Source organism: Oryza sativa, chromosome 1 (assembly GCF_034140825.1).
Source record: "Oryza sativa Japonica Group chromosome 1, ASM3414082v1".
Taxonomy (NCBI): domain Eukaryota; kingdom Viridiplantae; phylum Streptophyta; class Magnoliopsida; order Poales; family Poaceae; genus Oryza; species Oryza sativa.
Window position 1 is genome coordinate 43,091,461 of NC_089035.1, and position 22,617 is coordinate 43,114,077.

Below are 22,617 nucleotides of genomic sequence, written 5' to 3' on the forward strand. Positions count from 1 at the left end.
AGATATGTTGTACGAACATTATCAAATTTTATATAATTTTTTTATAACTGTTTGGATGATATTTTTTTAAAATAACCGTTTGGGTGGATTATAAAATGCAGCTAGGCAGCTAGCATCCATCAAAATAGTTTCCCCGCTTTATGTACGCTCATCGGTTGCTAGTCTGTTAATGCTAGCTGCATTTTATAATCCGCATGTTAGTTCAGAGATCAAACTTTGATATTTGAAGGAATGAATAAAATAAAATTTGTTTGGGAATCGATTGCTTATGCACCCTGCGAAAAAGTGGCGGTTCAGCCTTCAAAATTTTTTGGGCCTACTAACTTCGATGGGCCGTTTTTTTTAGCCCATGCAGAAGACAGAAGTGTAGGACATTGACGTGACAACCTAACCATGCACATATTGGATGCATGCGCATATTGGATCACATAGATATATGCACAGACAGGGGTGGATCCAACGTGGGTGCGGGGGGTTTCGAGTCCCCCCTACACCCACAAGGCCCATGGATACCTCCCAGAGCATCCCCTTTAATTTTTTTAAAATGAATGATAAACTTAAGGCTTCTAAATGGCTGGAGGTTGAACAAACTGTGTAATTGAGCCCCCCTCCTCCCAATTTTTGTTCTTGGATCTGCCCCTGTGCACAGAGGATGGAGTATGTGAAGTGAAGGTCAAGAGTTCGTCAGGCATAACCAATTACGGCTGTGTTCGTTACTACTGGTTGGGAACAAATCTCTTGGCACATAAAATGGAGCGGCTCATTAGCAGCTACTCCCTCCATTTCAGGTTATAAGACATTTTGAGTTTAGTGAAAGTCAAACTGCTTTAAGTTTGACCAAGTTTACAGAAAAAGTAGTAACATTTTTAACCCAAGACAAAATTATTATGAAAATATATTCAATTATTGATTTGATGAAACTAATTTAGTATTATCAATATTAATATATTTGTCTATAAACTTAATCAAGCTTGAAATAATTTGACTTTGAGCAAAGTCAAAACGTCTTATAACCTGAATTGGATGGAGCATTTTTTTGAAAAATAGATTAATATGATTTTTTAAGCAATTTTCGTATAGAATTTTTTTGCAAAAAACACACCGTTTAGCGGTTTGAAAAGTGTATGTGTAAAAAACGAAGAAGATGAGTTGAGAAAGCTAGGAAAGAAGTCAGTCTAAGCTCGTCGGCATAGCACTTAATCTGCTTTACCTGAGTGGTGGCCGGTCCTGGCCTTGTACAAGGGGCTGACGGCCTGAGGCTGAACCCCGTGAAACACCACCACCTCTTCTTCAACAGTTCAACTCGAGCGGGGGCGATGGAAAAAGCAATAGCAGGGGACATGAATATTCCAACTTTCCAGGACATCTTTCTGAATTCTGATGGTGGTGGGCAATGTGAGACTGAAAAAAATCGATATGGGAGAGAGAGAGAGGTCAGAAATGGAGATGGAGGGGATGATAGGTGGAACCCACTCTATTTTTTTTAATGATTGGGATGTCACGTGAACACCAAGTCAACGAAAAACCGCTTTTAAAAACAGTTGATGTAGTCATTTTAAACGGTTTTGATAGTTAGAGGGGTCGATTTATCTAGTTTTATGGTTGAGGAATATGAATCGGATTCAATTTATATTTGTGTGAGTAGTTAAATTTGCTTGTGTTTTTCTTTCTTCATCAGCTTATTCTTATTTTTCAATGATGATAAACTGATCAGCGTAGCCGCCGGCCCGTCGCCCACCCTTAAACAACGACAGCTAATTTATGCATGCATGGATTCCGATGGAGGAGCTGTGTGCACCACTCATTCGTAAGACTTCTTTCGAATAATTCAACGGAAGAAGGTTGAACCATTTGAAGCGAATCACACATTATTGATCTTTCTCTCCAAAGAATCGTGCTAGCTCGTTGGAAAAAAGGGGAAAAAAAAACGGCGAGCCTAGCTATAATTCAATTTGCGAGATTACACATATGTGAAAAATCGCCAAGTTAAGGGTTTTTCTTTATACATAACTAAATTTGCTACTAATCCTTATATAGCCGCCTATGAGCATTTGTGCATTGTACTATGCACCAACCTCCACTTGTAAAGTTTCAACCAAAAAGAAAAAAAAAGCCATCCACTTGTGCTGCCAATTTGCTCAATCCCGACAAGCTCGCTCGATCGTTCGCCGCATCAGCCAGTCTCAGTCCGCTGCAATTTGTTCGCGCATGCGTTCATATAATAGACCTATCATAGATTTTTCGACGATTCCAACGACCTCGTGGAAAAATCGCAGATGCACGCACCAAATCCATCAATTTCATCACGACACTCGCAAGTAGTGCGCGTCCGCTATAAAAGCGATGGAAATCCTCGGAGGACGGCACACGGTTGATCGATCAGTACGAGTACGACGAGAGCTAAGTAAACTTAGCTATATCGATCGACCATGGCGTCCAGGACTAGTGCTACTGCCGGCATGCTGCTGCTCGCCGCCGCGGCTGCGCTGGTGTGCAGCTCGGCGGCGGCGAGGATGCCGCCGTTGGCGAAGGGGTTGTCGTTGGGCTACTACGACGCGAGTTGCCCGCAGGCGGAGGCCGTCGTGTTCGAGTTCCTGCAGGACGCCATCGCCAAGGACGTCGGCCTCGCCGCGGCGCTGATCCGGCTCCACTTCCACGACTGCTTCGTCCAGGGCTGCGACGCCTCCATCCTGCTCGACAGCACACCCACCGAGAAGAGCGAGAAGTTGGCGCCGCCGAACAAGACCCTCCGCAAGTCGGCGTTCGACGCCATCGACGATCTCCGCGACCTGCTCGACAGGGAATGCGGCGACACCGTCGTGTCCTGCTCCGACATCGTCACCCTCGCCGCCCGCGACTCCGTCCTCCTCGCCGGTGGCCCGTGGTACGATGTTCCCCTCGGCCGCCACGACGGCTCCAGTTTCGCGTCTGAGGACGCCGTCCTGAGCGCGCTCCCGTCGCCGGACTCCAACGTCACCACGCTCCTCGAAGCGCTGGGCAAGCTCAAGCTCGACGCCCACGACCTCGTCGCCCTCTCCGGCGCGCACACCGTCGGCATCGCGCACTGCACTTCCTTCGACAAGCGCCTCTTCCCTCAAGTCGACCCCACCATGGACAAGTGGTTCGCCGGCCACCTCAAGGTCACCTGCCCGGTGCTGAACACCAACGACACCACCGTCAACGACATCCGGACGCCCAACACCTTCGACAACAAGTACTACGTCGACCTGCAAAACCGCCAGGGCCTCTTCACCTCCGACCAGGGCCTCTTCTTCAACGCAACCACCAAGCCGATCGTCACCAAGTTCGCCGTCGACCAGTCGGCCTTCTTCGACCAGTACGTCTACTCCGTCGTCAAGATGGGCATGATCGAGGTGCTCACCGGCTCGCAGGGGCAGATCCGCAAGCGCTGTTCGGTGTCCAACGCCGCCGCCGCCGGCGACCGTGCTTGGTCCGTCGTGGAGACCGTCGCTGAGGCCGCCGAGAGCTTGGTGCTGTAGGGTGCTAACAAGGATGGCTAGTTTAATTAAGCTTATTTCCTTGATAAATATTTTGTTGCTTCCAAATGTCATGAGTATGTACACTTGCGTGTATTTTGTAGCTTATTTTTTATTTGCAAATAAAGTTGAATATATGAAAACTATTTAAATCCCTCGAGAGGATATCCCCTCGTTTGCTTAAAAACATCAAAACGGTTATGAAAAATTCTGGAAAATTTTGACAATATTCATATAACATATCTATACAGCTCCACAAAATCTTAAGTCCAAATGTGATTCACACGTCGAGATATAAAAAGACAAATTCAACCTCTACATTGTTTTTTTTTCAGAAATTTTCACAACTATTTATATCAAATTTGAAAGAAAAAAGGTGTACGAGGGGATATCCCCTCGAGGGATCAGAATCTACTCCCCAAATATATAGGATTTATTGGATCCATGCAACTTTGGTGATTTGGAAATCAACCATTACAATTCAAGAAATCACCTAGTATAGGAGAACCTTGGCTATTGATTTTGCGTATAGTAAGCCAAACTTAACCTTAAGTAGAAACTAAGCAATCTAACAAACAATGTGGGTGGCTAATCATTTTTTATAAGGATATTTTTTTACCTGGCCTCTACATCCAACCAGATATATGCAGTCTTTTTAAATTAGGAACTTATCCTATCAAACAAAAAACTTAGCCCTCAAATAACCCAATCTGAAATTCGTTTCAATAAAGATTTGAATTCAAGATAATCATGTTCATGTTTGAGCTCGATCGGAATCACAATTCAGATGAATACTGAATTTAAAATCAAATCAAAATTAAATCATCAGACGGCGTCTAATGGATGATCAACAGCAGCAGCAACCCTGTCTTCTTCCAGGGGAAGGCTGCCGTGGATGGCGAGTTGCACGAGACCTATGCAACAGAAGCACACGGATAGGAAGACGAAGACGGACAGCACGAGGAGGAAGACGGCCAGCGCTCCATGGCCATGGTGGGAGCGGTAGTAGAGCACCATGAGGACGCCAATGGCGATCAGCGCGCCGGGTAGGCAGGCGAAGAACACCGCCGCGCCGTAGCCGCTCTCGCCGTCCCGCTCCGCCACGGCGGTGACGGTGATGCCGCCGCCGCCGCCGCTTTGTACATCGGCCATAATATATTACTGTATTTGCTTCGATAATTTGATTCGATTCGATGCCTCTTGTTTCTCTTGTCTGTGCGGATTGCAAGCAGTGCAAGTCAATTCTGTAAAAATAAAAAAAGTTGCAGGGTAAGTCAGTTATTCGATTCGGTCATGGTGCGTTTCGAATATCCATACTGATCTTGTTTGAGTTTGGAAAGGAATCCTCTAGAGAAATTGAGGAGGAAAATAATTTCCTTGATAGCAAACCCAGATCGATAAAGAAAACAGGACATGCATGCACCTTCCTTGGATTATATCTCTAGCTAGGAAGTGGATAAAACGAGTGTACATGTCCACTCGAGTGATAAAGGATCACCAAATCCTCTCCCTAGTTTCTTGATCAGCAAAAGTTTGTTGCTTCCATTAATTTGCCAGTACGTACATGCGTGCGTGTATTCTTGTAGCCTTACATCTTTTCAAATAAAGTCAAATAAACTGAAATCTGGTATGTATCTTTTATTACAAACACGTAAAATGAGACTATTAACTACTCATCCTTTTAACGTTTAATCCATCTTAAAAACTCTGTAATGCACACAAACAATGCAACGGCAGTGTATCAGGGGACAGACCGGCCGGCCGGATGAATGATGGGCACGGTGACTACTAGTGTGGCTGGACTGGTACAGTAGTTGCTAGTGGCTGATCTGCAACATAGCGCCAGGTGCAACCTCTCTCATCCGCCACGACTCAGTACGTGTACGCTCTTGTGCTGCACAGGCGGAAGAGGATTTTGATTCCCTCGAGTTATTTGCATGTCACTCAAATGGTTATAAAGAAAATTAAAAAAATTAGAAAGATATATTAACATGTGATATATCACTCCATAAACATGCAAATAAAAATTCAACTTCTATATCTCGCAAAAAAACAGATTTGACTTTAAATATACGTTAACTAGCTGTAGTTTAATTTGTTTTTTTGTTACGAGATGTAGAAGTTGAATTTGAACTTGCATGTTCGTGGAGTGTTATATCACATGTTAATATACATTCTCAATTTTTTTATAACCATTTAAGTGATATGCAAAGAACAAGAAGATATCCCCTTGAGGGATTAGAATTGTTTCTATGCACAGTGATATGTGAACCAACAAGATTGTTGTCGGACTAATGCCTCACTGCTTGGTCAATGAAAGTGGCTAAAACCACACTTCAATTTGTGCACCATGCATGACACTCAGATTATTCGATATATCTGAACGAACACGTACAACCTACTCGATCATATGATGCTAAAGTAGATGAGAATTTTCAGAATATGCCATTCAATTCACATCATCTTCAAGATTTTTCACTTAATTCTTAGCACTTTCAGATCATGCCACCGAGGTTCTTAGTTTGCTGCGTTTATAGCAAACGTGTACACGGTATGGGCAGGAACAGCAGAGTGGTCGACGTGTTTGGCCAAGAGCGCTACCCTGCACTCCCAACTCCTGGAGAAACCGATAAAATCAACAGTACACCGACACCCAGGACGTAGGGAGATAGGATCGGTTGTTCTCTTCTCGCCCATATCTTGCATCTCACAAAGCATCCTGCATTCACCTACGTCAACATGCATGCATGACAAGTTTGATTAATAATATTTTAAATGTCCAAAAACAAAATCCCTATCAATTATGAAACTATTTTGATCCATCCATAAATATTCCCTCGTTATTTACATGTCACTTAAATGATCATGAAAAAAAATTAAAAACTATAGAGAAGATATATTAATATATAATATATCACTCTACAAATATACTAGTTCAAATTCTACATCTCGTAAAAAAAATTAAATTACAGCCAGTGAACATATACTCACAGTCAAATTTGTTTTTTGACTGTGAGATGTAAAAATTGAATTTGAACATATATCATATGTTAATACATCTTCTCAAAATTTTTCTAGTAACATGCAAACAACGAGAGGAAATCCTATGGAGATATCAAAATATACTCCCCTATAAATTGAAGCCTACAGCTGCGTATGTTCAGTACGAGCTTACACTTAGAGCAGTAGAAATACAATTACGGGAGGAAATGGCTTCTGCGACGACGCTGGTAATGCTGGTAGCTGCCGTCGCTTGCCTGTGCGCTCCGGCGGCTGCCGGCGACGGCAACGCCGACGCGACGCGGCAGCCGCCGGTGGTGAGTGGCCTGTCGTTCGACTTCTACAGGAAGAGCTGCCCCAAGGCGGAGTCCGTCGTGAGGAAGTTCGTCAGGGACGCCGTCCGCAAGGACATCGGCCTCGCCGCCGGCCTGCTCCGGCTCCACTTCCACGACTGCTTCGTGCAGGGCTGCGACGCCTCCGTGCTGCTCGACGGCTCCGCCACCGGCCCCGGCGAGCGGCAGGCGCCGCCCAACCTCACGCTGCGCCCGTCAGCGTTCAAGGCCGTCAACGACATCCGCGACCGCCTTGAGAAGGCGTGCGGCGCCTCCGTCGTCTCCTGCTCCGACATCCTCGCTCTCGCCGCCCGCGACTCTGTCGTCGCGGTAAACGTATAAATTTAGAGTCTTACAGTTTGCATGATCGTGAGGGCGTGTTGTGTATAATCGAAAATTATTTATACTTTTTAAGTAAATTTTATAGAACTATATATACTTGATCAAATTATTGTAAAAATACAGATTTAAGATAATGTATTAGAAATATATATTTAACAATAAATTTATCATAAAAACTATAGATTTAATAATTAATTAGCACAAAATTATAGCTTATAGGGTTTAAATTCTTAGCATTTATGTTATGCCTGAGTTATAAATATCCAAGTTTTTTACTAAATCAATATTTATGAAATTTCACAATTTATAGTTTTATGATAATTTAAAGTATCTGAAATTTACTTTTACTATTATTATTTTTGACGTGTAGTCAGGAGGGCCGGAGTACAAGGTGCCACTGGGGCGGCGAGACAGCGCCGAGTTCGCGTCGCAGCAGGACGTGCTGAGCGGGCTGCCGCCGCCGACCGCCGCCGTGCCGGCGCTGCTGGACGCCCTGGCCAAGATCAAGCTCGACGCCACCGACCTGGTGGCGCTCTCCGGCGGCCACACCGTGGGCCTCGCGCACTGCAGCTCCTTCGAGGGCCGCCTCTTCCCGCGCCGGGACCCGGCCATGAACGCCACCTTCGCCGGCCGGCTCCGGCGAACCTGCCCGGCGGCGGGCACCGACCGCCGGACGCCGAACGACGTCCGGACGCCCAACGTGTTCGACAACATGTACTACGTCAACCTTGTCAACCGGGAGGGGCTCTTCACCTCCGACCAGGACCTCTTCGCCGACGCCGCCACCAAGCCCATCGTCGAAAAGTTCGCCGCCGACGAGAAGGCATTCTTCGACCAGTTCGCCGTGTCCATGGTGAAGATGGGGCAGATCAGCGTGCTCACCGGCTCGCAGGGCCAGGTTCGCCGGAACTGCTCAGCCAGAAACCCCGGCACCGTCGCCGCCGGCGACCTCCCGTGGTCCGTCCTCGAGGTTGCAGACAGCTTCGTTTTCTAGATAATAAAATAATACTCTGGGACTACTACTAGTTAGCCTGGATTAGTGGATTAGCAGCTGTATGCTTTCAACTTATGGCCTTGCTTGTATGCAATCTTAGTGAAATAAATTCAGTGATGAGGGCAAGTGATGGTATACGCATGATTTTGCATGACATGATCATTTGTTTATTTATGTGAAAGATATATTAATCACAGGTAGACTGGTAGTGTTTCGAATCTCCTGAAAATGAAGATAAAGATTAAATGTTTCACGGAAAACAAGGTGCTAATAACATGTGACCTTTTAATATTACAAACTTGAAAAATGGATTAATCTGATATTTTAGAACAACTTTCATATAGAAAGTTACCGCACGAAACATACCGTTTAGCAGTTTGAAAAGCGTGCCACGAGTATTAAAAGTTTATCCAACTTTTGTTGGAGAAAAAAATAGGGCGTATGAAATAAAAAGATCATAATAGAGATGGAGCAATAATCAGGTAGGATTTGAAAGATATGAGCAACTCGTGTATTTGTTTTCTGTTCTCCACAGCTTACAGTAGGTAGGTACAGCCGCAAAACACGAGGCTTGGAACACTAGTGCGTTATGTCAAGAACACCAACACGAAAAGTATAATGAACAGAACCACAAGGAAGAGGATCAGCATAATCTGCCCTTTTATGCCAGCCTTTTTCATGACCATCGCCACTCTTTTCTGCACCAGGCAATGAGAGGAAAATAATTTCAGGGCACTACTCTAATTTCCAGGAACTTCTACACAACTTGAATGCAGCAAATAAGTATGACATGGTACAGGCTTGTTAACTGATTCAGCAATAAAAATTGCTAGCTGAAACATAAATATAAGCATCTAGTGCACATCAACAAATAACTTGTGGAAATTTAAACTATCTTGAATACAAGAAACAACGACGGCGTCATGCTTTATAATGAAGCAACTAACCTGCACGAAGTCAAGTCTGTTTGAAGTAGTTTCCATCTCCAAGCTTAGGTCGTTTAAGATCCTTTCCTGTAAAAAAGCAAGACGTTCCCAGTTACTTCAGCTGACATGTTCTTTTTAGAGTGCTACACTCCCAGCCAAAAAAAAAAAAGAGACTGAATGGCCCTGTAGTGAACATTTTTTGGCTCATTAGGCAACATCTCCATCAATTTGCCGTGTGACAAGGGCAATACCTGTCCAGACAGCTCTTCGTGTATGGTTAGCCCTACACCACCAATCCTTTGAACACTTTCGCTAAGCTCATCAAGTTCCTCATCCTGCTGCCTGAAGGTAAATTAAGTACAGTTATCAGATAAGTGCAGAACATCAGGCTATATGAACTTTACACTGCTAGAACCAAAAATATATCCTTCTTAGCAATTCCAAGTGTAACTCGAAGATTATGCATCAACCAGCTAACCATTAACAGAAACATAAATGCAGTGCTCATATTATATGTGCAGGGCAGACAATATATATTTCTAACTAAAGTATTTGCAAAATTGCAAAATGCAATAAATGTAGCAGAATGAAAATTGACCTCATAAGTAGAAGCTGTCTATCTGATTCTGAAGCAATGAAGTCATCATTGTCTTGTGCAGTGTAGTGGTTACTTCTGCTTGTGCCCATGTCTTGGTGCGCCGAGAAAGTTGAATTACTCTTCCCCTTTTCAACAGATCTCCTGACTGCAGCAACCTGGATATGTTTACCCGTAAACAGGAATCCAGCGTAGATGAAACTTGCATTGGCTACATAGAGTTCAGAACACAGTAACATCAAAATTATTCTCGTGTCTTTTTTTTTCCCACGCCACTGTATATCATGTTTAGCAGTCATTGTATTTCTAAGATGCTCACACATGATCAGGATATACCTAATTGATAATCCTATGAAAATGAAATAGGCGCAAACGAAAAGGCACATGAAATCTGTAGTATAAGTATAATTTGTAAAGTTCCAATAAGTCACCCAGCAGTTTATATAACATAAAAAGCGAAACAAGATGAAACATCAAGAAATACCTGATTACGAGCAGAACCAATCCAGTTCCGTCGTCTAGAAAGCTCAACTTCGTCCAGTCCATAGTACGCTGGATCTCTTGATGCAACTAAGATTGTCTTTTCCAACTCATCCACCTTCCAACATAAAAAAACACCAGTTATACCAGAACAACTGTGCAGGAAGAAGAAAACAGATATTCCGATAAGTAACTCTAATATATTAAATGCAACAGCGGCTTCTTCCTGTACCAAAAACATCAAAGAATGACAGCACTGATATTCCCTGTTTTCTCACCTGCCACTCAATGCTTTCACAGCTGGTATGAAGCTCCTTTGTCAAATGAACATGTTCTCCTGTGTTTGACGGTGTTTTCTCCCATCGATGGAAAGTAGTTTGCAACTTATCAATCTGTCACAGAAATATCTTTATCCTCAGTATTAGAAGAATAAGATAGATGCATGTGTGTTGATGGTGTGATATGTTTTCGAAGTTATGAAGGAAATAAGCAGCACAATAACACGAAGGGGCTATATCTTCAGCGATAACAAAATCTAGCATAGTAAAATGCATGAGGATGAAATATGTTTCTGAATGTGTGAGGGAGTTAACAATAGAGATGCAAGGAAGATGTATATTCAGGAATGGTAGAATAGCACAGTGAACAGCATGATGGTGCAGAATGTTTCTGAAACTATGAGTTAAACAGAAAAGCTACTCCAACAGTTCTTAATCTTAAGGGGTCATGAGTTATGAGCTTAATAGGACCAATTAGTGATGGAGTCTGTAACATGGCAATTCAGTGATAATATAAGTGTATCAGCTACCAACTTAACACAAATCTGTTCAAGGTCTGTTCAAGAACATAATTACAATTCTTCCATCATTACATCAAAAATGTTAAAAATGCAACACCAGACTGTTGTCAATTTCCCACGCCCTGTCACCCAGTCCCATTCCTCAAGCCCATTGGACACAACATGTCATCCTAGCATACGTTGGAACTACTCTAAATTGGATAGACATTTCTTACAGTGTACCGACAAATCTGTACTCTTAATCCTTTTGGTGGCATCGCTAGACATAAAAGACATCCCAAATCACAGGTAGCATCTGAACAGAAACAGGACGATCGGCATAATCTACAAAATCGGTCAGAATCAAGCAACTAAGGGGTATGTCTGCGCGCAAACGCTCGAATTTTTGGTTTTGATCCATATGCATACAGGACGACGGCAACTAATTTCGCATTTGCTGGAAGCGGAGAAAGGGACAAAGGAGAGAAAGAGCAAGAATTACCGAGTCCTGGATCTCCTCCCGGACGATGTAGAACGGATCCTGCGCCGAGCTCATGCTACCTCCTCCAAAACGTCTTCCAAAACGAATCCGGATTTGGAGGGATTGGATTTCCTCCCAAACCCTAGAATTCGCTCGCAGGAGAGCTGCGAAACCACCACGAGGAGTTTGGTGCGGAGATCGGATGCGTCACCTTGCTTCGGTTGCGCAGAGGAGGTAGTGGGCCGTGGGCCAGGCAGGTTGGTGGCTGCTGGCCCGTGGACCGTGGACTCGGTCCACGAAAACCAGTCCACGCATCTACGTGGTGGACCGGGTGCACCACGCTGGCGCACCTGGTCTTCTTCCTCCCGAATCGCCGGGATAAGGGTAAGCCAGCCACAAAACCCTAGAAGGCGCGCGCGAGATTCCATGGCGGCCTTCACCTCCACCACCACCGCCGCGGCGGCGTCGCCCACGCCGTGCCGCCCCGCGGCCCTCGTCGCGCGCTCGTCGGCGGCGCCGCTCCGCTCCGCCGCGCCGGTGGTGGTGGCGGCGGGGCTTCGGCGAGCGGCCGCGCCGTCCCGCCGTGGCGCCACGCTGCGGGTGAGCCCCCCGCGAGCTTCGTTCGGGTTACTCGTTGGTTTGCCTTGCTTTGATGCAGCATTTCGTAGTGATTTCGCTGCATCAAGTACTAGCTGTTGCAGCTTCGTTCGGGTTGCTCGTTGGTTTGCCGTGCTTTGATGCAGCATTTCGTAGTGATTTCGCTGCATCAAGTACTAGCTGTTGCTGTGGTGATCTGGCCTGGATCGATTTTAGATGACAACGAAGTGAAATTTGGGGCTATGAGTTATCCAATAGATTTGTTGGTCCCAGTTCAGTCTTTCTGGGACCAGTGTAAGCCAAAGCCACCATTTCTGTACTTCTATTGCCCGTGGAATAATTGAGTCAACAATTTGATGTCCCTACTATTTGTCATTTCTTCACATATCACTGTGCAGCATCAGTTACTTGATTTGATGGCTGTATGTCATGAATATTTTTAGACTTAGTTTTATTTTTGCTAACCACACCTGTTGCGGACCCATATCGGTTGGAAATCTTTCATGAATGTAACTATATATGATTAGATGTAATGCTGTGTAACCAGATATTCATCATAGGTTTATTAACCATCATCAATCCAAATCAGTATTTTCTCCAATCCTTCAATGTGCTTATATTCATGGATGTCTTTCTAATTAATTTGATAGTTACTGTTAACATAATATTGATATTCCGTTTCTAAAAATTGTTTGTATGTTTATTTGAATAGGTTCAAGCGAAGAAACAGACGTTCTCTTCGTTTGACGAGTTACTGGAGAAGTCTGAAAAGCCTGTACTAGTCGACTTCTATGCAACTTGGTAAGCTACTGGTAAGAGTAAACTGTGTTCCAAATGTCTTGATGGGTTATATCACTATCAGTGCTCTGTACTAGATTTATGTACTCCAATTCTCACAGTGTTAGACCTTAAGGAGTTAGTTTTGATGGAGGTAATGTCCTGTTCCTACCTGAATGCATCACTGACCTTGTGAAAGTGAATGTGGAATTCCCTGCACATTGAGTAATGCAAACACATTATTAATGGGATCAATTTTTTTTTGTCCAATCTTTAGTGTTTCCATGGATAAAGGGAGAAGACAAGTGTATGTTTATTGTCCATCGTGTAGGCTTGCAAGGTGCTGTTGTGTTGTTTTTGTTTTTAATCAAAATCTTAGATCAAATCTATTTCTTCCTTATGGGAGAAAAAAAAGAGAGAATAATAGTCTGGCCGTATTCTCTCTACCACTTTGGCAACTCCCAACACCAAACTGACAAAGTGATTGCTCATTGATAACGGTTACTCACCATTCAGATAATATGATGGCTTAGCAGTTCTTGGCTTGTTAGTAGGAAGATTGATAAACGCATTTTGAGTGTATCTCTCCATTTATTTATTTATCTTCCTTTTGTCAGGTGTGGTCCATGTCAATACATGGTTCCTATACTTCAGGAAGTAAGCGAAAAGTTAGGCGATAAGATTCAAGTCGTAAAAATTGATACAGAGAAGTACACAAGCATTGCTAATCGTTACCAAATTGAAGCATTGCCAACTTTTATTATCTTCAAGAATGGGAAACCTTGTCATCGCTTTGTAAGTTTTGAGGATCCACCTTTTCTCAATTTTAATTGATTTGTTAATGCTAACAATAATGAGGTTATCTCTTTTTTTGTGGTCTATGCTGTTTTTCATTTTTGTTTTGGCAATGCAGGAGGGAGCGCTGCCTGCTAATCAACTAATCCAACAGATTGAGAGTGCTTTGGAGGTTGCAAAGTAGCATGTGTGGTGAGCACTGAGCTGGGCAGAAAATTGTCCCTGACATTTGTATTGCTACCCATCGCATCTGCATTTACATGTTTGAGTATTATTGGTGCACATTATTCATTATTTGTTAGTTATGCATGAATGGTATTCGATAGTTCTTTCTGCATCTACATCTCAGATACATTACTGAAGTGACATGAGTCACTGTTATTTGATATTTTTATTTATATAACTGGGCAAGGTCATGGACTAAACCTTGTCTTCTGTACCTTGTAATGAACTCTCTGAAATATAGGTCTGAAATATCACGATAACATAGTTTTGTAATAAGTACAGTTAGTTATGCAAAAGTTTTTTTTAGAAAACACCTTCTCTATTCGTCATGCTGGTTCACCATATTTTTTTTCCGCGCCTTGGTGAATTGAGATCTGTTAGCATCCAACTTTAGTTAGCTCCTATTCCTTTCTATGATCGCATATTGTGGCCACTTTCCATGTTATTCGCCTAGTTAGAACTTAAAACTTACAAGTAGTGTGAAATACTGAACGGGCTTCTTTAACAATATAAGTATTGGTGGGAGATACTACTGGTATTAGTAAATGCCATTTGGATTTTCTTTCCTGACTATTCTAGACTGAATGTTACATGGTTTGCTGAATGAACTGAATCTGATTTTTCTTGTTTCTCTTATTCTGTATGCAAACAACCACAGTAATCATACTATAGAAGTGTAGTATAACAAACTAGCTAGTATATGCTTGTGTAATATAATCTAATTACTTGTTTTGGGACATCAAGCCAATAATGAGCTTATAGATGAGGTGTTCAATAATATGAATTATGGAAAATCAAAGTATCAAAGTTAGACACTGTTTTACATAACTATGCATTAACTAAAGAATCCCTACTGGATTGTGTTTATATGTTATCCTAACGGATGCTCTGTACTGACTTCAGAATACTATTATTCGTACCAGCGGAAGCTACCAATTTTCTTGTGGACAACAGTATAGGTGAACAATTGATTCTCCGTGAATTGATGCTGTCTTTTTTAAATTACCTCAAATCCCAGCAAACAAGATATGGGTGCAAACACCTAAGATGCAGCTTGCTGATCTTCTGTGGTCTGTTTTTTTTTTATGTTGTTGTAAAATTGTGTGAACTAACTGATGATTATACTTTGTACCTCTGGGCACCATTTACTGTATTTATCAATTCTGAGGGAAATTACCTTATCATTTTACCTTTTGAAATGCGGACTATTTACTTAAAATTGGCTGTGGTAATTCTGGTTTGCATCCAGAAAAGGCGATTTATAATTTTATACGGGTCGTCCTTTAGTTAAGTTGAAGCATGTATATAGTATTTTAAGGCATGTTGGGGAATGAAATAATTCTCACTTGACCACTTCTTTGCTCCATTTTAGTGCTGAGCGATTGTGGATTCTAGCATCTAAGAGACACTCCATCAAGGTTATCTGTTGTTTGTGGAGAAAATTATGAAGTGTGCATTTGGTGCTGTTTTTGAGGAGGATGTTTTGCGTTCAGATTGTCGTCCTGTAATCTTCTTTTCTATTTGTTAGTTATGCAATCCCTGTCTGGAACGCGAAGGCATCATCGTGAGAACTACGTAAAGAAAACATCGTCTGCTACTGTGCCCTTACTCTGTTCAAGCAGTTGTTCAAGATTGTCGGCCTGTGTTTGTCATAAGGACGTGTTGATATGCTCGCATTTTCTTTACCTACTGGAGATATGAAAAAACTCTCTTGATAAAAGATCAAGATGAAAAAAAAAAAGCAAATGATGCCGTTATTTCTTAAACACAGAATAACTTTACTGAGTGGCGCAGTTAAAAATAGGTTGGTATGGTCCCAATTGGCAAATTAACGCACATCCCTTTTCTCCAAAGCAAATAAGACAATGCGCACGGGAATCTTAAGGCCCCATTATTTTCAGTTTATTCACTGGATTATTGAAATGTATTATTTGCTTCATATTTTAAAAATATATTTTCTCAATAAATTTTCTTTCACCGCATTCCCTTAAAGGGAAAATTGGAACCATACCATTATAATTGTGCAAAATTTGAGATATGTCATCCTGACCTACATGTTATTGACTCATATGGGGTCCTACATGTCATTGAGATACTGATGGCATATCTTAAACTTTAAAAAATTATAATGGCATGGTTCCAAATTACCCCTTAAACCACTAGTCCATGTTGCATGTTGTATGGCTTTTCCTTAGTATCCTACCACTACGGGTACTACATAACCATACACCAGTCATCATGACGAAGTAAATCCTCACCGTTTGTCGTGATTATCATTAGGTCCCGTTCGGTAGACTTCAAGATGAAGATTAAGTTTAGGTTCACGAAACGAGAGAGTCATCGATGTTTGATTAAATTTTTTTTAGATAATGAAAATGGTTACATCTCCGGCCTCTGCCTGTAGGCACACAACCAAAAAGTTCAGTAGTGAACAGAAAATAACTTAAAAAAGATGAGATGGGACAAACCCCCAACTTCTACCGATAATATGATCTACTAAGATAAAGTTTTTTTAAAATCACGTAGATTCTATCATGAAATTCTGTAGGTACTGCGCCATCCAAACTGGAATAAAAGTTTCTTGGCTACCAATTCCAAACGCGTAGCACCATTGCGCATAGTGTCTTGGTGTTCCTGTGAAAGCATCATACAACAAGAGTGAAGCCAATTGGAACACATGAAGATAACCTGCATGATGTTAGACATTCTTTTATGATTAAAAACTATATCATTACGGCAACGCCAAATTGACCAACATAGAGCACTAGCACCAAATAAAATCAATTTTTTTGGGGTCTAGGCACTCCCCTTAGCCAGTTACCAAAATTATCTTTTGCATTGCACCAAACAAAATTATCTTTTCCATTGTGGGCGCTCCCCTTAGCCAGCGATGTTTGATTAATTAAATTTTAATTATTTTATACTCATGAAATGGATTTATCTGATGTTACGTTTTCGCGTGATGCACCATTTAAAATGCGTAACTTATATATATATATATATTTGTTTGGTGCTCCATGGTGCCCGGGCACCATTGTTGAAATTGAGTATATACCCAATTCAAATGAGTATGAAACTTTTTCAATTACCTAGGTATTAACATTAACTACTTTACTAACTAGTTTAAAGCAAGTTTGAACTGAATTTGAACTTGTTTTTGTTAGATTTTGATTCTAGGTATATAGCATCCATACATATAATTAGTTAGGTATGTAATCATGGATTGTGAAATAAAGTTAAATTTGAGTTGTTTTGTTGATAAGTATAGGTATGAATCAAATTATTATAACTAGGTATATACTCACAATTTGAAAATTTTGAAAAATTTGAGTGATTTTGTGCATTAGATACCATGGTGCCCGGGCACCATGGTGCCCCATATGAGTGTCCTATATATATATATATATATATATATATATATATATATATATATATATATATATATATATATATAAAGTTTTTGCATGATGCACAATTTAAAATACGTGCTAACAAAAACTGAGACTGTATTAGAAGAAAGAAAAAGACCTTAGTCTCACTCGCGAGACGCTACAAATATATAGTCCCCTCCACCGGCACTCACATCAACCAAAGCTGAAGAGCACACCACACCTTGTTAGTGGTGCACGATCGAGAGAGAAAGATCGATGAGAAGGTCGATCGAGGCGATCCACGTCCGCACCGACTACGATGATTGCAGGAGGAAGGGTCACGGTCACGGCGCCATGAGGATGCAGGACGAGCTTGCCCGCACCAAGACCAGGTGGCCCACCCCCGCCCAGCTTGAGATGATAGAGAGAATGAAGGAGGAGGAGGAGGACGACGAAATTGTAGCGTCGGTAGGTAATTCAATTCGATCTCACGATCAAATTCAACCAAAATTCATCTATCGATCTCATCTGTATGATATGACTGTGTGGATGAAGGACAATCGGACGCCATCCGTGGTGGAGACGAAGGTGCAGGTGCCGGAGATCGTCGAACAGAACGTCGTTGAAAGAGATGAGCGGCTGCGCACCAGCGATGACAACGACGACTACGAAGACGAACCCATAGTGAGGAGAGACGGGCACGGCGGCGGCGGCGGCGGCAGGAGGGCGTACGGCGACATCGGCGGGTACCACGGCAGCAAGGGCAGGTGGCCGCGCGAGCCCGAAGTGGAGAAGCTCGAGAGGGAGAAGGAGATGCTAAAGTATGGCATTATGTCCAAACCGACCACCACCAGAAAGGTGAAGATCGTCCACAGGATGATCCGGCCGCCGAACCAGTATGGCGCCGCCGGCAGTGCACCACCACCAACAGCAGGAGGAGGCCACCAGCCAGCTACCAGTAGCTACCTACGGCCCATATACTACCACTACTAGTACAAGATAGTTCGTTCGATCATCCATCTTAAAATATAGCAACTTAACGTTGAATCATACGCAATCTAATACTATGAATCTGAATTGATGTTTTTTAGATTCGTATATTTTAGAATGGAGTGAGTATATAATAAGAAGTTAATGGATGCATAGACGCATCTAGGCAGATAGCTAGCTTAGCTAGTGTATGTATGTATGCTACTGTGTGTTCAGTGTGTACCACCCGATCGATGGTTATATGGAGTATTCTCCTATTGTAATATAGACTATGAATGTTATACTATACTGTATATATGGTTTGGTTCGGATTAAGACTGTTAATTTCTTTGGCTTTCTTCACAAAGCCAGGATAATTCAATCGCTGAATTGCCTGAGTTCCTCCAGAAGAAGAAGAATAAGATTTGGTTTCATTCGCTGTCGATCAGTTAGTCGATCGATCTATACCTGCGCTCAACTCAACCTTTGAGTGTTCAATCCGACTAAGGCTATATGGCCAGCTAGTTTATTTCTTCACGTACGTCTGGCTGTTTCACGGGCGCTTCAGTGGCATGTGCATCCTCCTCGTCGTCGACGAGGAAGCTGAAGGAGAGACGGTGTGCCGGCGGCGAGGCATTTCGTCGAGCAGGCGGCAAGGACTGAGAGCTACTAGCTGCAGGGGAGATGCGAGGCGACGCGGACTGAGTGTCTTCGGGCCCACTCCCGATGACGGGCCGCGTGGTGGTCTATTGGCCCAAACTAATCCCCACAGGGCGAAGAATAGATGGCCCATTACAATCGACCTTCGCGGGCCCCGCGTAGTGGTCGGCTGTTGCCTATTGGGTGGGCCGTGATACTGGGCCGCGTTTCCGATAGCTAAAGGTGTGATTTGCCTGCTGCATTATATTATATTGCTCCATTATTATTGTGCGATGTCATGTGGTGAGTGATTGTGGATTCCAGCATCTGTACAAGAATATCTATCTGGTTGAGTATAGAATAAGTAGTGTGCCATAAATATTCATACAGTGCTCGACCTAGGAGGACGATGTTTTGTCCGTCTATAATTGACTTAGGGATTGGGAATTGGGATTATTAAGCTTACTTATCAAAGTGTTTATTGATGAGTTGAAAAATAATGAAATGCGTATCTAGCTAGAAACATTATAGTTGTCCAAAGACTTGTTTTAATTATCTCCATTTATCTAATTATTTGCTCCCACTATATAATTAATTTGGACATATAGCCTCGGTTCCTGTTTATTTAGTCTCTGTTGGAACATATTAATTTGATCCGTGCCTTAATTAAAGGCATCATACTGTATTACTGTTTGCTATGCTGTGCGTTTACTTTGTTTAAGCCGGGGTCTTCATATATATGTTCAATTCATTAAACATTCTGAAAATTGTCGGCATGCGTGCATTATTATCATCCAGGACATGGATGAAGAATCTGTCGTCAGGACGCGTGTGTGGATGCTTTCCTTTTAACACTGAAGATGTGAAATTCTCTTGTCAGAGGAAGAACAAGATGAAATGCAAATGGTGTTGCCATTTCTCGATAGAGAATAACTTTACCGAGTGCGGCGAGGAAAGAAGATAAAAATGCTGATATGCTCCCAACTGGTGAATAATCGCATACCCTTTTTTAAAAAGAGAGAAAACAACGCGCACAAGAATCTTAAGAAACTACTATATATGTATATCATCAACGTATGACTCTTACAATGTAGGTGAAGGATTCTTCATTGATTGGCCAATGAAGGTGGTATAAAATGTTAGTACTAGTAGTAGGAAACCTTTGTGTGAACATCTTTTCCTTCAAATGTTGTTTTGTACTATTTCCGTTCTTTAATAGATGATGTTGTTGAATTTTGACATAATGTTTAACAATCTATCTTATTATTAGTGTAAATATGTAAAGTACAAGCCATGAATTTTAGAAGTATTACTAGAAACTTTCAAAATTTAGACCACCGAATATGAATCAAAATTCATGTTGCAGGAGAGTAGGAAAAAAAAAGACATGTGCTTTCATCTGTGTGTGCGGCAAATATCGAACTCGTGACTCGCGATCCGAATGCTACTTGCGCCAGGATGGTTTTGCAACAATTGCATACTAGTTATATAAGACTTATAATGTTAATATTCTAGTTACAATATAATTACAGTATAATTATATTTTATTTGAAAGTTATAACTTAAAAAACTTTCAAAAGTAACATATGTACTTTTTGATGATAAAATAATTCACAGTAAATAACATTTATATAAATATTTTGGATAAGATAAATGATCAAACATCATTTATATAATCAATGACGTTACTAAAAAAAAGTGGAGAGTACGTAGCTGGGTTCTACATCTACTGATCCAATCGTGTCATCCAAGGGGTGGTAGCGATTCCTGCCGTGGTGGCGCCTTTAGAGCAAGTTTATAGCCAACTACTAACTTCAATTCATCTATAACTAATCTAATAGCTCATTTATACAATAATTACATACTACACTATTAATATCTGGTCCCACCTGTCATACACACACTGTATCTTAAAGTTTGTGCTACAGCTGGCTATAAATCTGTAGCCCGCTGCTCTTCTCTCTCCTTATTTGTCTTCTTAAAATATGTTTGCAGCTGGTTTATAGCCTACTATTGTACCTGCTCTTAAGTTACATCAGGCCGGTGTCAATTAGGCAGGCAAGGCTTAGCTAGCTAGCTAACAAATACTCCCTCCGTATTTTAATGTATGACGCCGTTGACTTTTCGATCAACGTTTGACTATTTGTTTTATTCAAAATTTTTGTGCAAATATGAAAATATTAATATCATGCTTAAAGAACATTTGATGATGAATCTAGTCACAATAAAAAAAAGACAATTACATACATTTTTTGAATAAGACGAATGGTCAAACGTTGGATAAAAAGTTAACGGCGTCGTACATTAAAATATGGAGATAGTACCAAAATAAGTAACTGCCAATTATTAACAGAGCGGCGATCATCAACAAATCGTTGTGAATTAATCCAAGCCGTCCATCTTCACCCGTCACTGTCACTCGCCACACTATAAATAGCACCCAAATCCACCCCCACATATTCAGCAAGCAAAGCAAAGAACTTCCCTTGCACCACCACCTGATCGGAGAAGTAGCTAGCTGCAGGAGAGAAACCGACCAACAATGACGGAGTACTACTCCAGCACCGTGGACGAGTGCTACGAGACCACCGGCAGGCAGCACGGCCACGGGCACGGCCACGGTCACGGGCACGGGCACGGGCATGGTGGCATGAGGGTGGAGTCCCACACCGACGACTACTACAGCGAGGGCGGCGAGATCGACCGTGGGAGGAGGAACAACTCCATGCACTCGCAGGAGTACCTGATGAGGCAGCAGAGCGGCCATGGCGGCTACGGCTACGGCGGCGGCCAGCAGCAGGAGTACTACAAGCGGGAGGAGCGCGAGCACAAGCAGCGCGAGCGCGTCGGCGAGATCGGCGCCCTCGCCAGCGGCGCCTTCGCTCTCGTATGTCTTAGATCTTCTCATCTTCGAATAATTCTTGATGTATTCCCTCCTTTTTTTTATAGATGATACCGTCAAATTTTAAACACATATTTAACAATTCATTTATTCAAAAATTTTATATAACTATATAAGATGTAAATCATGCTTAAAGTACGTTAAGTGATAAAATAAATAAATAAAAATATAAATACACAATTTTTTAAATAAAATGAATGGTTAAATTTGTGATGAAAACCAACGACATCATCTATTGAAAAACAGAGATAGCATTATATTAAATTAGAGCAATTTTATGGTTTTTAAGATGTATACCACACGTTTACATTAAAACTTTTGGTACGTACATCATAATACATTCTCAAGGATTGTAAAACTGCTTATTAAATTAGCTGAATATATATATATCGATCGGTAATATATACGATGTGTTGGATGATCAGTATGAGGGGCACCAGGCGAAGAAGGACCCGGCGAACGCGCAGAGGCACAGGATCGAGCAGGGCGTGGCGGCGGTGGCGGCGGTGGGCGCCGGCGGCTACGCCTACCACGAGCACCGCGAGCAGAAGCAGGCCAGCTACGGCGCCAAGGAGCAGCAGTACGGCTACGCCAGGATGCCGCAGCAGCAGGGCTACTACTGCAACTGATTAATTATTAATCACCCCCAAATTATTAATAATCCATGCGTACGTACGTACCACTAAATAAATACTGGCTACTACGTACGTATATATACGGTACAATAAGATGAGCAAGGATGTACGTACGTACACGTATATACGTTGCTCACCCACAATTTCGCCGCCGCGGCCGCGCGCCTTATTCCAAACCAGTGTATGTGTGTACGTACATCTATATATGTACTGTGATTTCTGTAAACGTGTGGCCATCGGATCGATGAATTCTACCGTGATGATAGAAACTGCTTCCTCGTA

The 22,617-nt window shown here is 42.2% G+C and overlaps 6 protein-coding genes across 9 annotated transcripts; 5 read left to right on the top strand and 1 right to left on the bottom strand.

The window, feature by feature from the left end:
• The first annotated feature begins 2,342 nt into the window (after window positions 1-2,342).
• On the top strand, window positions 2,343-3,652 carry LOC4324556 (cationic peroxidase SPC4). The gene has a single exon (XM_015765438.3). The coding sequence runs from the start codon at window positions 2,430-2,432 to the stop codon at window positions 3,498-3,500; it is 1,071 nt and encodes a 356-aa protein (XP_015620924.1). The 5' UTR covers window positions 2,343-2,429; the 3' UTR covers window positions 3,501-3,652.
• A 3,008-nt stretch (window positions 3,653-6,660) lies between these two features.
• LOC4324557 (cationic peroxidase SPC4) lies at window positions 6,661-8,300 on the top strand. Of its 2 annotated transcripts, none has more exons than XM_015769656.3 (2): window positions 6,661-7,165; window positions 7,542-8,300. In XM_015769656.3, exons 1-2 carry the CDS (start codon window positions 6,707-6,709, stop codon window positions 8,163-8,165), a joined length of 1,083 nt encoding a protein of 360 aa, XP_015625142.1. In that variant the 5' UTR covers window positions 6,661-6,706; the 3' UTR covers window positions 8,166-8,300. The 2 variants fall into 2 exon arrangements, with proteins under 2 accessions (XP_015625142.1, XP_015625146.1); XM_015769660.3 differs by having other exon boundaries at window positions 6,661-7,159.
• Window positions 8,301-8,632: 332 nt separating this feature from the next.
• On the bottom strand, window positions 8,633-11,634 carry LOC4324558 (syntaxin-61). The gene is made up of 7 exons (XM_015769670.3): window positions 11,447-11,634; window positions 10,445-10,558; window positions 10,171-10,284; window positions 9,690-9,844; window positions 9,343-9,433; window positions 9,113-9,178; window positions 8,633-8,863 (listed from the first exon to the last, which is right to left on the bottom strand). The coding sequence occupies exons 1-7, from the start codon at window positions 11,498-11,500 to the stop codon at window positions 8,753-8,755; spliced, it is 705 nt and encodes a 234-aa protein (XP_015625156.1). The 5' UTR covers window positions 11,501-11,634; the 3' UTR covers window positions 8,633-8,752.
• Window positions 11,635-11,811: 177 nt separating this feature from the next.
• On the top strand, window positions 11,812-15,449 carry LOC4324458 (thioredoxin Y, chloroplastic-like). 3 transcript variants are annotated; one of them, XM_026022495.2, is made up of 5 exons: window positions 11,812-12,025; window positions 12,735-12,823; window positions 13,417-13,594; window positions 13,713-13,786; window positions 15,192-15,449. In XM_026022495.2, the coding sequence occupies exons 1-4, from the start codon at window positions 11,852-11,854 to the stop codon at window positions 13,776-13,778; spliced, it is 507 nt and encodes a 168-aa protein (XP_025878280.1). In that variant the 5' UTR covers window positions 11,812-11,851; the 3' UTR covers window positions 13,779-13,786; window positions 15,192-15,449. The 3 variants fall into 3 exon arrangements, with proteins under 3 accessions (XP_025878280.1, XP_015622279.1, NP_001415040.1); XM_015766793.3 differs by lacking the exon at window positions 15,192-15,449 and adding an exon at window positions 14,723-15,018; NM_001428111.1 differs by lacking the exon at window positions 15,192-15,449 and adding an exon at window positions 14,743-15,015.
• Window positions 15,450-17,411: 1,962 nt separating this feature from the next.
• Window positions 17,412-18,437, top strand: LOC107278089 (uncharacterized). The gene is made up of 2 exons (XM_015790044.3): window positions 17,412-17,658; window positions 17,746-18,437. The coding sequence occupies exons 1-2, from the start codon at window positions 17,467-17,469 to the stop codon at window positions 18,181-18,183; spliced, it is 630 nt and encodes a 209-aa protein (XP_015645530.1). The 5' UTR covers window positions 17,412-17,466; the 3' UTR covers window positions 18,184-18,437.
• Window positions 18,438-21,257: 2,820 nt separating this feature from the next.
• LOC4324459 (uncharacterized) lies at window positions 21,258-22,617 on the top strand. Its single transcript, XM_015765796.3, has 2 exons — window positions 21,258-21,685; window positions 22,126-22,617. The coding sequence occupies exons 1-2, from the start codon at window positions 21,341-21,343 to the stop codon at window positions 22,327-22,329; spliced, it is 549 nt and encodes a 182-aa protein (XP_015621282.1). The 5' UTR covers window positions 21,258-21,340; the 3' UTR covers window positions 22,330-22,617.